The 14921-nt window shown below is 46.0% G+C and overlaps 1 protein-coding gene across 1 annotated transcript in view; it reads left to right on the forward strand.

Annotated features, from left to right (window-relative positions):
• The window catches only part of LOC309568316 (uncharacterized protein), a 240500-nt gene that overhangs the window by 146409 nt on the left and 79170 nt on the right, over window positions 1-14921 (forward strand). Inside the window, exons 11-12 of the mRNA XM_082273980.1 lie at window positions 2322-2440; window positions 12752-12920. Of these exons, the coding sequence (XP_082130106.1) occupies window positions 2322-2440; window positions 12752-12920 (288 nt within the window). The remainder of the gene's footprint in view (window positions 1-2321; window positions 2441-12751; window positions 12921-14921) is intronic.

The raw sequence follows: 14921 nt of genomic DNA on the forward strand, positions 1-14921 counted from the left end.
TGTATAAAAAGTTTTGCTTTATTGAATACAATCATTGAACTCACATGTCATCCAGTAAAAAGCGCTTTTTTAGAATAAAAAAAAAACTCAGACAGATACACTAAATTGGCTTCCAGGTCACATCTGCTAACAACATGATGACGTTACAGCTGGCTCCGCCCTACGCGTTTCCTTACAATCTGGCGTTTTCTTAAAATCTAACCAAATGTAGGCCCCAATCATTACCTCTACAACTCCGGCCTCTTAGTCCTCTTGCAGCTTGATTGTGGTATGACTCACCACCACCACCTCACACCACAATCAAACTGCATATCAAGCTGTTATCCTAGTTAACTTACACTGTTACCATAGCATGGTATTTGTTTGTTATTTACATACACTTGATAAAAGAAAAACGGGCTCCAACAAATATGAATTGGCTGTTGAAAGAGCAATGCTAAATAATCACTTCAGCTAAGCATGCAGGCGTTTGCACTATACAGACAAGTCAGGGGTGGACTGAACTGGAGGCCAATTGCCCCCTGAGCCAGTACTAATAAGATGTTTTGGGTTGGTGGCCTTGAGTGGAAACACTTCACCATTCAGACATTGATCAGAGTGGGGTTCGCAGTCAATGACTTAATTTGGACATTATATTATAAACAGCGAACCCCATTGAATCAAAAGTGTATGGGGTATGGGGGTCTGGGTACTGCCCTGAGGGACGTGTATCAATGCAAATATTTTTTTTTTTTTAACAATCGTTTTTTCAGGAGCATTGATTTTAATCATGCTTGAAGTGCAATATTAAAAATGAAAATATCCTTTAAATATAGAGCCTTGTTGGTTCCCTTCAGTCTGCCTGTAAAGTGATGCATCTGTAGCATATACAGAACATGCTGCAGCAAAATTGACATTTTCAAAGAAAAAAAATGAGTCAAATCCTATTTAAAAAAATGACTCGCAGTCACAATTGCTGCACCCAACTATTGAAAAAATAAAGAAAAAAACCGCATGGGGTCCCCCCCAGTCCATACCAGGCCCTTTACCTGGGTATGCAGCCTGGCAGGTCAGGAAAGGGGGGGGGGGGATAGCGAGTGCCCCCCTAAACCATACCAGGCTGCATGCCCTCAACATGGGGGGGAGGGTGCTTTGGGGCAGAGGAGGCTTTATTAAAAAATATAAAAATAGGCCCCCTCGATGATGTAAATCCATCGTCATTCAGGCCGCCCGCTGGACCCGAAAAAAAAAGAACAAAAACCAACGCTCTACCTTCTGGGACGGCTGGCTGCCGTATGCCCCCTCTGTGCTTTGAAAGTTATTATATATGCAAGGGTGGGGCCACCTGGCAACATTACCTGGTGGCCTCGGGCCTTGTGACATTACTGGCCCAGCATGCATCGGTCCATGACGTTAAAAGGGGGGCGAGGCCAGCAGGTGATGTTGTCAGGTGGTACCACCCTTACCTATAGAAGAACTGTCAAAGCACAGAGGAGGCATTCAGCGGGCAGCCATCCTAGAAGGCGGAGCGTTTTTTTTTTTGTTTTTTTTTCGGTTCCGGCTGGTGGCGTGATTGACGATGGATTTACATCGATGGACACAATTTTTTTATTTTTTAATAAAGGATTTGTTTAAAACTTGTCTCGTATTTTTATTTTTTTGTACACTTTTTTTGGTGAATGGGTAGGGGTACTATGTACCCGATACTTATTCACATATGGGGGGGCCTGGGATCTGGGAGCCGCCTTGGTAAAGGGGGCTTCCAGATTCCGATAAGCCCCCTATCCGCAGACCCCGCAACCACCGGACAACATGGGGACAAGGTGCTTCTTAACAACCAGCTTTGCCCAATCAGGGCGCAGAATGCACAGGGCAGCACTCAATGCATTGCCGGGTATTCGGCAGGGTGAACACCCGGCAAATTCGGGTGTTCAGCGAACTCATGCTCTGGCTGAACTGTTCGCCCAACACTACTGCCCATGTATGATTGGACATTCAAACGAATTGAAAAATCGAGCTGTGGGTGGCCATGTTGGCTTGACAGACTTTGATGGAAAAGTTGACTGAGCTGGCTGGAAAATTGTAAGGAAAAAAGTGACTGAATTCAAACATGCAGCCAAACCAGCTACTGAGTGCCAAACCACTACTAAAGCATGTGCTTGTAATTACACTAGAAGAAATAACATTAAAGGTCCAGTTCACTTCTAGTCCATTCACATTGTTTCCAATTAAGCCCTAGTAAAGGGGCTTTTTTGACCCACAAAACGCATTGGATACTTTTTGATTGTCCCCCTAACTCTTATTGGAATATTTATCTGGATCTTGTTTTCTCTTCCCTTCAGAGCTGATTGAGTTCATCGATCACAGGAGGACAGAATCTCCACAATATGACATCTGGATTTGTCTCGGAGAAATGTGGCCCGATAGCAGACCGTGGAAGAAGAAGTTAATTATGGTGCAAGTAAGTCCTTTAATAATCATGGAGCACGTCACAACTGTGAGCCCAACATTTTGCTCCCAGTTGCAGCATGACCCCATGAACCTCATTGGGTGAATTCGACAGATGGTTCCGCCTGTCAAATTCTACAGCACAAGTAAAAAATGTAATAGCTGCACAGTAAAGCACCACAGCCACGACATGTGTACAGTAATGTTAGAGTTTCGGTGGGTAACACCGTGGCTCAGCCATCTGTTTTTACCACCCCCTGAACCCCCACTGTGAAAGTACCCTTAGGGCTGTTGCACACAGACAGGCTAAGCCCATTCAGCTTAGTTTCCAGTATATTTCCTCCACCCGCACAGCCCAGGTGCAGTGGTCAGCCTGTCATTAACATAAATAGCTGTGCGCTGCTGTACTCGTGTATATGTCGGTGATATCAAAAGCGTGAGTGCAGCATACAGGCCTATACAAAAGATAGAAATGTTTCTATTTTTCATACACCCATACGTTGAACGTGTTTAGGATAGCACTACCACATACACGAGTACAGCAATGCACAACCATTCATGGTAATGACAGGCTGTATGTTAAACCTGGGCTGCCAGGGTGGAGGAAATATGTTGGGAATTACGCTGAACAGGCTCATCCAACCCACGTGCAAGTGCTCTTAGACAGTTTTCAATGAAACAAAGGTCCCTATTGCAAGATTTTCCTCTATTCCTGGTCCTGTGAAAAAAGTTTTCGATTTTCCCTTACTTTCAGTCATAGTGGCATTGGTCACCAGGGCGCAGAGGCTGAATCTCCCCAGTGGGGACACAGCAGCAAAAAACATGACATGGGCTCTAGTCCTTTCCTACACTAGTCAAAACAAAAAAGTCTTGAGGTACACTTAATCAACTGATTAGCATAGTTGCCAACAGTCCCGAGTTGCCTGGGACATTCACAAATATTTGACAAATGTCCCGGGATGACCTTGTCCCAGGCTGAGTCCCGAAAATGTTGCTTTGTCATGGACAGCTGAGCTCGCTGTGAACTGAGTGTTGCCGAGAAGGGTGGGAACTATCGCATGCGGCACACACACTCACAGATCCCTCCCCCTACCTCCTCTGGCTCCCCCAGCTGCAGAGTTGTTCAGTCGCTTAGGACCCTGATTGATGCAGAGGAAGTGCCAGCTGGTGCCTGCCTCCTTCATTGTCATTGGTTGGACTCATGAGGGGGCGTGGCCAGCCAAGGGGTGATTCCGCATGCCACTTGGGGGTGGGGGGCATTGCAGCTGGCTTCAGGGATGATTGCGCGGTCTTCCTTTTGCTAATGTGGGTGTGAGACAGGGAGCAACATGGAGGTAAGTCAAGGTGGGGACAGAGTGCTGAAATATTTGTAGGAAGGCTGCAACACCTTAAGTCATAACCTGCTTCCTCACTGATTTGTTATAAAAGTAAAAAAAAAATGTCCCTGCAAATGCCAGTATTTTTTCTTTTTTTTGTTTATCCAGCCACTAGCCTGGTATAAATTGGGTTGAAAACTGCTCTGCCCAATTTCTCACAGTTAGGACAGTGCTACATGAAAAAACAGATACCATCTTGATGTTTGTCAGCTTTTTCACTTCTATCTTTAGACTTTTAGATAGAAGTAAAAAGTGCTGTTAGCTGACAAAGATCAAGATGGTATGTGCTTTTTCATGTAGCACTGTCCTGACTGTGAGAAATCGGGCAGAGCGGTTTTAAAACCCAATTTCTCAGTCTCTCCTTGCCGAAACCATTACTTAGGCCTGCTGCAGTTCTCTGCCCTGCGGACGCCCAGTTCTCTGCCCTGCTGACGCCCAGTTCTCTGCCCTGCTGACGCCCAGTCCTCTGCCATGCTGACGCCCAGTCCTCTGCCCTGCTGACGCTCAGTTCTCTGCCCTGCTGACGCCCAGTCCTCTGCCCTGCTGACGCCCAGTTCTCTGCCCTGCTGACGCCCAGTCCTCTGCCATGCTGATGCCCAGTCCTCTGCCATGCTGACGCCCAGTCCTCTGCCCTGCTGACGCCCAGTCCTCTGCCCTGCTGATGCCCAGTCCTCTGCCATGCTGATGCCCAGTCCTCTGCCATGCTGACGCCCAGTCCTCTGCCCTGCTGACGCCCAGTCCTCTGCCCTGCTGACGCCCAGTCCTCTGCCATGCTGATGCCCAGTCCTCTGCCATGCTGATGCCTAGTCCTCTGCCATGCTGACGCCCAGTCCTCTGCCATGCTGACGCCCAGTCTTCTGTCCTGCTGAATACTATATACTATAGATCTCTGGACACTGCCTTACATACTATGAAACTCTGGAAACTGGCCTACATACTGCAGATCTCTGAGGGCTCCCCTACTTACTTTGGGCCTCTGGGGTCTTCCCTACATACTACGGACCTCTCAGGACTCCCCTACATACTACAGACCTCTCAGGACTTCCCTACATACTACGAACCTCTGGGGACTCTCCTACATACTATGGACCTCTGGGGTCTCCGCTACATACTACAGACCCCTGGGGACTCCCCTACATACTACGGACCTCTGGGGACTCCCCTACATACTACGGACCTCTGGGGACTCCCCTACATACTACGGACCTCTGGGGACTCCCCTACATTCTACGGACCTCTGGGGACTCCCCTACATACTACGGACCTCTGGGGGCTCCCCTGCATACTACGGACCTCTGGGGTCTCCCTTGCATACTACGGACCTCTGGGGTCTCCCCTGCATACTACGGACCTCTGAGGGCTCCCCTACATACTTCACTATGTAAAAAGAACAGAAAAGCGCTCTAAGTGCAGAGTGCTTTATTCATTACATATAAAAACAGAAAAGCAGCAACTCGCAAAACCAGATGGTAATGGGCTAACATAATGTAGAAGATTCCTTCGGGTGTTGCCATCTCTCTGAATGGATTTTCGGTATGCAGTATCACTGTGGAGCCATCGGTAGCAGGAGAAGAAGTGGCTGGCCTTATCTCAAAGCTGTCCGGGACCTCCAACAGGACTACATGGCGAGAGTGGTAGTGAGAGTCATGGCTGTGACACAGCTGGAACATCCGAAACCGGAAGATGCACGACGTGTTTCCCAGCATGCGCCATGTCCGGAACGGCAAGCGCATGCTCTTTCCTGAGGTGCAGGGGCCTACATACTTCACTATGCCAACCCAGCCACTCTATGCACTAGTCAATCTTTTTGGTATGGAGGAAGGTTCACACTTGGCATCTTTGCCCCCTCATTCTACATTCCCTATTTAACATTACCACATTCTGCACCGTAAGGGTCCTTTCACACGGGTGGTCCGTTCAGGTCAGCTTGTCAGTTTTTCTGGAAGACCTGATTGGACCCTCCATTGCCCCCTATGGAACGGCGAATGTCAGAGGTGACATGCCCACTGACACCTGCTGCTATCTGATCCGATCCTGTCTGCCAAATCCAGACGGATAGTGACCCTATTTTCCATCCGTCTGGAGGATCGGATAAGATCAGGTGACAAGTGGTCCCTTTTCACCCCATTTCTCCATGGGGGAGAGCAAGACTCTGTCCGTGTCCGCTCTGCACAGTTAGCAGAGACGGACCTGTCATCCTCCTCCTCAGCAGGGATCAGCAGAGCAGAGTGTGAAAGGACCCTAAGTCATCACAGACTCTATTTACCACACCTCTTTAAGCCACGCCCAATATTTACTGTATTTCAAATCACGCCCACTTTTTGCCACAACGCACTTCATGCGCTGGGTTTTTATTTATTTTACTTCACCCATAATAAATGAATGCCCCACCCCTAATTAAGGTAATGCTATGCCTACAGTGGCTTTCTGAACACAGAAAAAAAATTGTCCCTAAAAATGTTTTTTAAATGTTGGCAACTATGGTTTAGATATGAGCCACATAGAGAGTGCATTGTTTTCAGTGGGTCAGTTGACTTGTATTGTGAGGGGGGGAGCAGTAAAGCACAGCCACTGCATAGCGCTTACAGTAGAACTAAAACATTTTTTTTATTTTGGATAGAGTAATGGCTGGAATACACGATAAGAAAATCGGCCGAAAATTTCCGTTCAGCGAGCGATCGGCCGATATTCTACTCGTTAATGCCAAGGCATCAATGAGCGATATCGATATTGTGAACGAAAAATACCGTTTGAAAAATCCGAAAAATTCTGTCGTCTCGTTTGCGTATGAACGATATTCTATATGTTGGTGTTGAGGTCGTTCAGTTTAAATCTGTATAACCTCATCACACATGAGGCCGGAGGAACACTGTTTTCGATGGTCGGCGGGCAACGGTCGGGCGATATTCGGACCGTGTATGTTGGCAACGTTTTCGACCCACAAATACTTTTTCAAAAGTCGGTGGTCGAATGATCGGGCGATATTCTAATCGTGTATTCACACCATAAGGGAGGGTTATAACCCCTGTCAGATTGTTTTTTTCACCATCTGTGTCCCATTTTGAAGATTTCCCTTCACTTCCTGTCCCATTAGTCAAACAGGAAGTGAGGAAATCCCTGCAAATTAAGGGAATTCCTTGGGGACCCCCAGGTCACCAGAACTAGTGTCCCCATTGGAAGAATTCCCCTCTATTATGTTTCTGGGGACAATCCAAAATTTGGGATTTTCGTTACTTTCATAGATGATGGTAAACAGGACAAAGAGAGAGGGTGAATCTCCCTAATGAGGGCACAGACAGCAATAAAAACGGACAGGTGTTCTAATCCCTGTCCACTGTATCCACAACTAAAAAAAAAAAGTTTTGCTATTAGTATATATGCCAACATTTCAAAAACATTTTCAGGGACACCTTTTTATAGTTGGAGAATATGATTTAATGGGGGCAGGGCATTCATTTAAAATAGGTGTGGTTTAACAAGAGACATATCGTTAACCTAATGCTATACTTTAACCACTTGCCCTCCCGAAGGTTTAACTCCCTTCATGACCAGGCCATTTTTGCTATTCTGTACTGTGCTACTTTAACTGGTAATTGCAAGCTCATGCAACACTGTACCCAAATTAAATTTTTATTTTATTTTTATTTTTTTTACACAAATAGAGCTTTCTTTTGGTGGTATTTGATCACAAATGGGTTTTTAATTTTTTTGCTATATATATGAAAAAACATCTTTTCTACTTTCTCTTATAAAACATATCAAATGAAATCAAATTTCTTCATAAATTCAGGCCAAGTTGTATTCTGCTACATCTCTTTGGTAAACAAAAATCCCAATAAGTGTATAGTAATTGGTTTCTGTGGCAACATTGAGGATTTTCGATATAATGCTTAACCGCTTGCCGACCGCCGCAAGTAGATTTACTGCGGCGGTCAGCCCCTGCCAGGCAGAGTGACGTTAATTAACGTCACTAGCCTGGGAGGGTCTGGGGAGCGAGCGCGCGCCCGCGGAGGCGCGCTCCCGCGCGGTCACGGACCCCCCCACGCGTGTGACCAGTGGACCCGATGTCCGCCGGCCACTCGGCGATCGTCGGGGGAGAGGGAGAATGTCAGGCAGCTTGTGTAAACAAGCCACCTGTCATTCTCCTCGCTGTAAAGACACTGATCACTCGGATCTAGTATGTAGATCCGTTGATCAGTGTCCTTACAGCTAGAGCCACAGCCAATCACAGTAGAAAGCACGCCCCTAGGGACACACACAGCCCCTCCCTCCCAAATAAAGTTAACCCCTTCACTGCCAGTGTATTTTTACAGTAACAGTGCATATGTATAGCACTGATTACTGTAGAAATGTCACTGGTAACCCCAAAAGTGTCAAAAATGTCAGTCAAGGGTCCGATCTGTCCGCCGCAATGTCGCAGTACCGCAAAAAAAATCGCAGATCGCCGCCATTACGCGTTAAAAAAAAAACAACAAAAATGACAAAAATCTTTCCCTTTGTTAGTAAACGCGATAACTTTTGCGCAAACCAATCAAAATATGCTTTTTGCGATTTTTTTTTTACCAAATATAGGTAGGATAAAACAAATTGGCCAAAAATTTTAAAAAATTTTGATTTTTACATTTTTTTTTTGGGGGAATTTCATATAAAAAAATGTGAAAAATATTGCTATTTTTGCAAAATTGTCGCTCTTTTTTTGTTTATAGCGCGTGATCAAAAAATCGCACAGGTGATCAAATACCACCAAAAGAAAGCTCTGTTTGTGGGAAAAAAAGGACGTCAAATTCGTTTAGGTACAGCGTCGCACGACCGCGCAATTGTCCGTTAAAGTCACGCAGTGCCGAATCGCAAAATACCCCCTGGTCTTTTAGCAGGAAAATCCTCCGGGGCTTAAGTGGTTAAGAACTGCATAAGAAGCATAGGGGAGAAGTATGGAGGGTATAAAAGTGAACAGTTTGTGCAAGAGAGGGAGAGGAGTGTGAGGGGTATGATGGTAAACAGTATGTGCAGAAGGTATGGTAGTGTGCAGGGTATGACAGTGAGCAGTATGAACAGGAGAGGAGTATGGAGGGTATGTTATTAGGCAGTATGTACAGGAGAGGAGTGTGGAAGGTATGACAGTGGACAGTATGTGTAGGAGAAGAGTGTGGAGGGTAAGACAGTAAGCAATATGTACAGAAGAGGAATATAGAGGGTGAGACGATGGACAGTATGTACTGTAGAGGAGTGTGGAGGGTAAGACAGTGGGCATTATGTAAAGGAGAGGAGTGTGGAGGGTATGACAGTAGGCAGTATGTACAGGAGAGGTGTGTGGAGAGTATGACAGTGGGCAGTACATACAGGAGAGGAGAGTGGAGGGTGAGACAGTGAGCAGGAGGAACAGGAGAGGCGTGTGGAGGGTATGACAGTGGACAGTATGTGTAGGAGAAGAGTGTGGAGGGTAAGACAGTAAGCAATATGTACAGAAGAGGAATATGTAGGGTGAGACGGTGGGCAGTATGTATTGTAGAGGAGTGTGGAGGGTAAGACAGTGGGCAGTATGTACACGAGAGGAGTGTGGAGGGTATTACAGTAAGCTGTATGTACAGGAGAGGAGTTTGAAGGGCAAGACAGTGAGAAGTATATACAGGAGAGGAGTGTGGAGAGTATGACAATGGGCAGTATGTACAGGAGAGGAGTGTGGAGGGTATGACAGTGAGCAGTATGTACAGGAGAGGAGTGTGGAGGGTATGACAGTGAGCAGTATGTACAGGAGAGGAGTGTGGAGGGTATGACAGTAGGCAGTATGTACAGGAGAGGAATATGGAGGGTGAGATGGTGGGCAGTATGTATTGTAGAGGAGTGCGGAGGTTAAGACAGTGAGCAGTATGTACAGGAGAGGAGTGTGGAGGATATGACAGTAAGCAGTATGTATATAAGATGGATGTGGAGGGTATGACAGTGGGCATTATGTACAGGAGAGTGGTGTGGCCATTGGTGAAAGATGCACAAGTTCAAGGGGTGAAACAGGAATCATCTGCGATGTTTGTACGGATCTCGAGCTAATGTGTCAAAGCTGAGTTTAATGAATGTCCATACCTCTGTGTGTGGAGTCTGCCGGCAGTGGCGTTCCTCCTCCAGCGTTTTCCTACCGCGCTCACTCAGCCAGCTTCCTGGTGTAGGCGTGCAGGTCCGTTAGCATCGGCCTGACGTCATGTCCAGCGCAGCGAGTGTAGAGGCGGGGGAACAGCGAGGAAGCCGCCGTGCATAAGTCCGAGGATTACGGAGAAGGCAGATTCAGCATGTGTGGGCAATTGACGCCAACGCTGATGCGTTTCACTGACCGAACGTCAGTTTTCTTCAGAGCTTCCAACACTGTGTAATAGTTGGAATTGCATATGTACATGGGAGAAACTATATCAGCTAAATTTACATGATGGCTCTGCTTCTTGCTTTAGTACTACACGGTTGTTGTGCTTTACTGTACCTCCTAATAATGCAATTCTAGGAGTCGGCTGACTCTCTGAAAACAATACATTCCCTGTGTGGCTGATATCTTATCTTTACTGATGTATGACTTGGCTGGGTTCACGCTGCCGCACAGAGCGGCTCACAGCAGGGGTCTGGTGCGTCTCTGTTCACTGTTTCAGATCTGATTTCAGCCCAAATTGTTGGCTGAATTCGGACCTGAAACAGACCAGAAGACACACAAGACTGTAGGACTGTGCAATTCGCACTGGAGCTGCTCGGGAGATATGTGAACCGACTCCAAATAGAGATGGTCACAATCTCCTGACATGTGAATTGGATACGGGGAAACACGCATTCAATTTGCAATAGTGTGAACCCAGCGTAAGGCCTCATGCACACTGGACATTTTTACAGCTGCTGTTTTTGGCTTCAGATGCTTTTTTCTGCACCCACAAAACTCCCCAGCATGTTATCCTACAGTATCTCACAAGAGTACACCCCTCACATTTTTCTAAATATTTTATTCTATCTTTTGTAGAAAAGATGTGACAACAATGAAGCAATTACACTTTGCTACAATGTAAAGTAGTGAGTGTACAGCTTGTATAACAGTGTAAATTTGCTGTCCCCTTATAATAACTCAACACACAGCCATTAATGTCTAAACCGCTGGCAACAAAAGTGAGTACACCCCTAAGTAAAAATGTCCAAATTGGACCCAATTAGCCATTTTCCCTCCCCGATGTCATGTGACTGGTTAGTGTTACAAGGTCTCAGGTGTGAATAGGGAGCAGGTGTGTTATATTTGGTGTTATCAGTCTCTCATACTGGTCACTGGAAGTTCAACATGGCACCTCATGGCAAAGAACTTTCTGGGGAACTGAAAAAAAGAATTGTTGCTCTACATAAAGATGGCCTTGGCTATAAGAAGATTGCCAAGACCCTGAAACTGAGCTGCAGCACGGTGGCCAAGACCATACAGTGGTTTAACAGGACAGGTTCCACTCAGTACAGGCCTCGCCATGGTAGACCAAAGAAGTTGAGTGCACGTGCTCGGCGTCATATCCAGAGGTTGTCTTTGGAAAATAGATGTATGAGTGCTGCCAGCATTGCTGCAGAGGCTGAAGGGGTGGGGGGGGGGGGGGTCAGCCAGTCAGTGCTCAGACCATACGCCGCACACTGCATGAAATTGGTCTGCATGGCTGTCGTCCCAGAAGGAAGCCTCTTCTAAAGATGATGCACAAGAAAGCCTGCAAACAGTTTGCTGAAGACAAGCAGACTGAGGACATGGATTACTGGAACCATGTCCTGTGGTCTGATGAGTCCAAGATAACCTTATTTGGTTCAGATGGTGTCAAGCGTGTTTGGTGGCAACCAGGTAAGGAGTACAAAGACAAGTGTGTCTTGCCTACAGTCAAGCGTGGTGGTGGGAGTGTCATGGTCTGGGGCTGCATGAGTGCTGTTCTGAGGAGCTACAGTTCATTGAGGGAACCATGAATGCCAACATGTACTGTGACATACTGAAGCAGAGCATGATCCCCTCCCTTCGGAGACTGGGCTGCAGGGCAGTATTCCAACATGATAACGACCCCAAACACACTTCCAAGGCAACCACTGCCTTGCTAAAGAAGCTGAGGGTAAAGGTGATGGACTGGCCAAGCATGTCTCCACACCCAAACCCTATTGAGTATCTGTGGGGCATCCTGAAACAGAAGGTGGAGGAGCACAAGGTTTCTAACATCCACCAGCTCCGCGATGTCATCATGGAGGAGTGGAAGAGGACTCCAGTGGCAACCTGTGAAGCTCTGGTGAACTCCATGCGCAAGAGGGTTAAGGCAGTGCTGGAAAATAATGGTGGCCACACAAAATTTTGACATTTCCACTTAGGGGTGTACTCTTTTGTTGCCAGCGGTTTAGACATTAATGGCTGTGTGTTGAGTTATTTTGAGGGGACAGCAAATTTACACTTTTATACAAGCTGTACACTCTCTACTTTACATTGTAGCAAAGTGTAATTTCTTCATTGTTGTCACATGAAAAGATATAATAAAATATTTACAAAAATGTGAGGGGTGTACTCACTTTTGTGAGATACTGTAAATGTCCATGCACACATAGGCCGTTATTAGCAGTTTTTAGCAGGGGTGTTTTCTGGCTAGAAAACAAGTGGGTTTTGATAGGAGTTTTTTTAGTAATAACACTCCAACTCCAAAAAAAAACGCTGAAAAACACAGCTATTCTGCATTTATCAGCATTTTTGAGCCATAAGCTTTTGTGGGAGTAAAGTTTTGCTAAAAAACACTGCTGAAAAAAAGCAGAAGAAACTCCTACGGCTACAGCTTTCTACTGGCGTTTTGATAAAGTGTGCTTGAGGCCTAAATCTTTTTTCTTTAGTTTTGGATGGAGCATGGAAGGATTCGATCCCCTGTCAAGTTTTTTCTTCTTATCTATGTCCCCCATAATTCCAAATTTATATTGAAATGTTCATTGTTTCCTAGATCACACCGATATCAATGCAGATACTTCATGAGCTGAGTTACAGCGCCGGAGCCTCATCACTACGCAGCAACGAGATCAACTTGCAGATCTCTGACTCGCTGTCCTCCTCTCTGCGTAGCACAAGTGATATACTACATTTCCTGAAGGAGTTTGAAGAACGGATGGACTGCGCTTAGCAGACAAAAGCAGACCTCGGTGCCTTGGGTCGATTTGAAACAGGAAATTGGAATCAGTATATTTCATGAACCTTAAACTTCGACCTGCATGTGTGTAAAGGACAGCCAGGAAGCCTCCTTTAGCTACTGATGTAAACAAAATGTCTGCGTGAAATGATCCCTTTAGCTTACCTTCAGTAGTTTTTAAATGTTGACATTGCAAATGTTGTTTAAAAAAGTACAAAAGACACTAAGGGGTGTATTGATAAAAAAAAAAAAAAAATTTGCATTGCTGTTCATCCATCAAAACTGCGTGTAAATATGTTATGTGCGAATGGGGCAAAATCAAATGTTCTCAGGCTACATTCAATGCAAAAATGTGAATGCGGAAAATATCATATTATGGCCTATAGATGGAGCTGAGGAATACACTCTTTAGCTTGGATAACCAGGGCCATCTAGTGGACATAATGCTAATGCAGCATTACTCCCATGGGAGCTGCTGGTTACGGGTTCCCCTGGGTTACCATTAGCAACACTAGAAAAGTCTGGCCCTTTTTTTTAAGTGTTTTACCTCAGGCAAGAAACAGTCCAGTATCTTTGGTTTTTATGTTTTATTTGGAACTGGGATAGGAGAAGGGTATGAGTCGGATACTCCAACTTAAGTGAACTATGCACAATAGGCAGGGATGTCTTGAATAATGCTGGTTAACGCTGAGTAAGGCTGAGTAACGCTGAGTTACACTGAATTGAGCTACTCACGGCTAGGCCCCTGCTTCACTTAGCCGTTGGCTGTGAAAGGATTTAGATAAGCTTCCTGAGGTAAATGGCATCCTAAGGCAAGCTGTATTCTGAGGTAGACTGCACTGCTGTACAACTTCAAGGTCCTTCCTGGCACCCCCTTTGTCCCTAATCTTCAGGGTCAACTACTTGGCACCCCCTTTACTATTACACTCCTGTGTGAGCTGGCTCCTTGACCCCCTGACTTCTCTGGAGTGGTCTCCTCTCCTAGGCAGACCCTTAGGCAGATCCCTCAGTACTCGCGATACTGTTTTTCCCAAAGAGTTCTGCCCAACAGCTCCACTGGTCAGCGCACTGGATCCTCTGCAGCTCAGCTCCACACCTGGTTCATAGACCGACTGCCTGAACCACCTTCCTCACATTTTCAGGAGGCGAGACAGCCGTCCACCTCCTCCTGGGACTTTGCTCCCGCCAAAAGGCACCCTGTCACATGCTTCCTTCAGGATTTATTCCCAATCCCAGAATGCATTGCAGCAATGCCCGCCCACTGGGACAGCAGTCATAAACCCTGGTGTGCTATTAGTTAGGTTTCCTCCACTTTCCAACAAGATCCCTTATTGCCTTGGTCCTCAACCCTGGTCCTCAGGGCCCACTAACAGGCCAGGTTTGCAAGATAACTGAAATACATCCCAGGTGATATAATTTGCTGCTCAGTGATTGCAGTACTCTAGTCTGCATCTCCCCATGGTAATACCTAAAATCTGGCCTGTTAGTGGGCCCTGAGGACCGGAGTTGAGGACCACTGCCTTATTGGATACAGTGGGGAGACTCCCTTAAGGCTCGTTCACACTTGACGAAAATCGGACGAAATATCCTCCAAATTTTCTCTCTCATGCTCAGCGGTCATAACCGTTTTTAGTTGACAGTGCATAATGTTCACAAAATTTTCTCGTCCGATTTTTTATTTTTTTTTTGGACATTTGTTCCTAGAGTTCCGGGTTGTCAGCAACTTCAGATCATGCACGGTCCTTCATATCCACGTACTGCATACACATTAAACGAAAATTGGTCGTGCTGGGGAAGGAAGATAAAAATTTTGGTGTTTGTCCCTCCGTTTTTTTTTTTGTTGAAAATGTCGGCATCGGCTGCTGAAAGTTGTGAACACACTATCCGATTTTACGTACGATTTTACCTCGGACGGGAATTTTCAGCAGAATTTCTACTAGTGTGTACCCCACTTTAGACCCAATAAATCACACCTGGAAACATGTGA

The sequence above is a fragment of the Pelophylax lessonae genome (genome assembly GCF_965119305.1).
Source record: "Pelophylax lessonae genome assembly, chromosome: 12".
Classification (NCBI taxonomy): domain Eukaryota; kingdom Metazoa; phylum Chordata; class Amphibia; order Anura; family Ranidae; genus Pelophylax; species Pelophylax lessonae.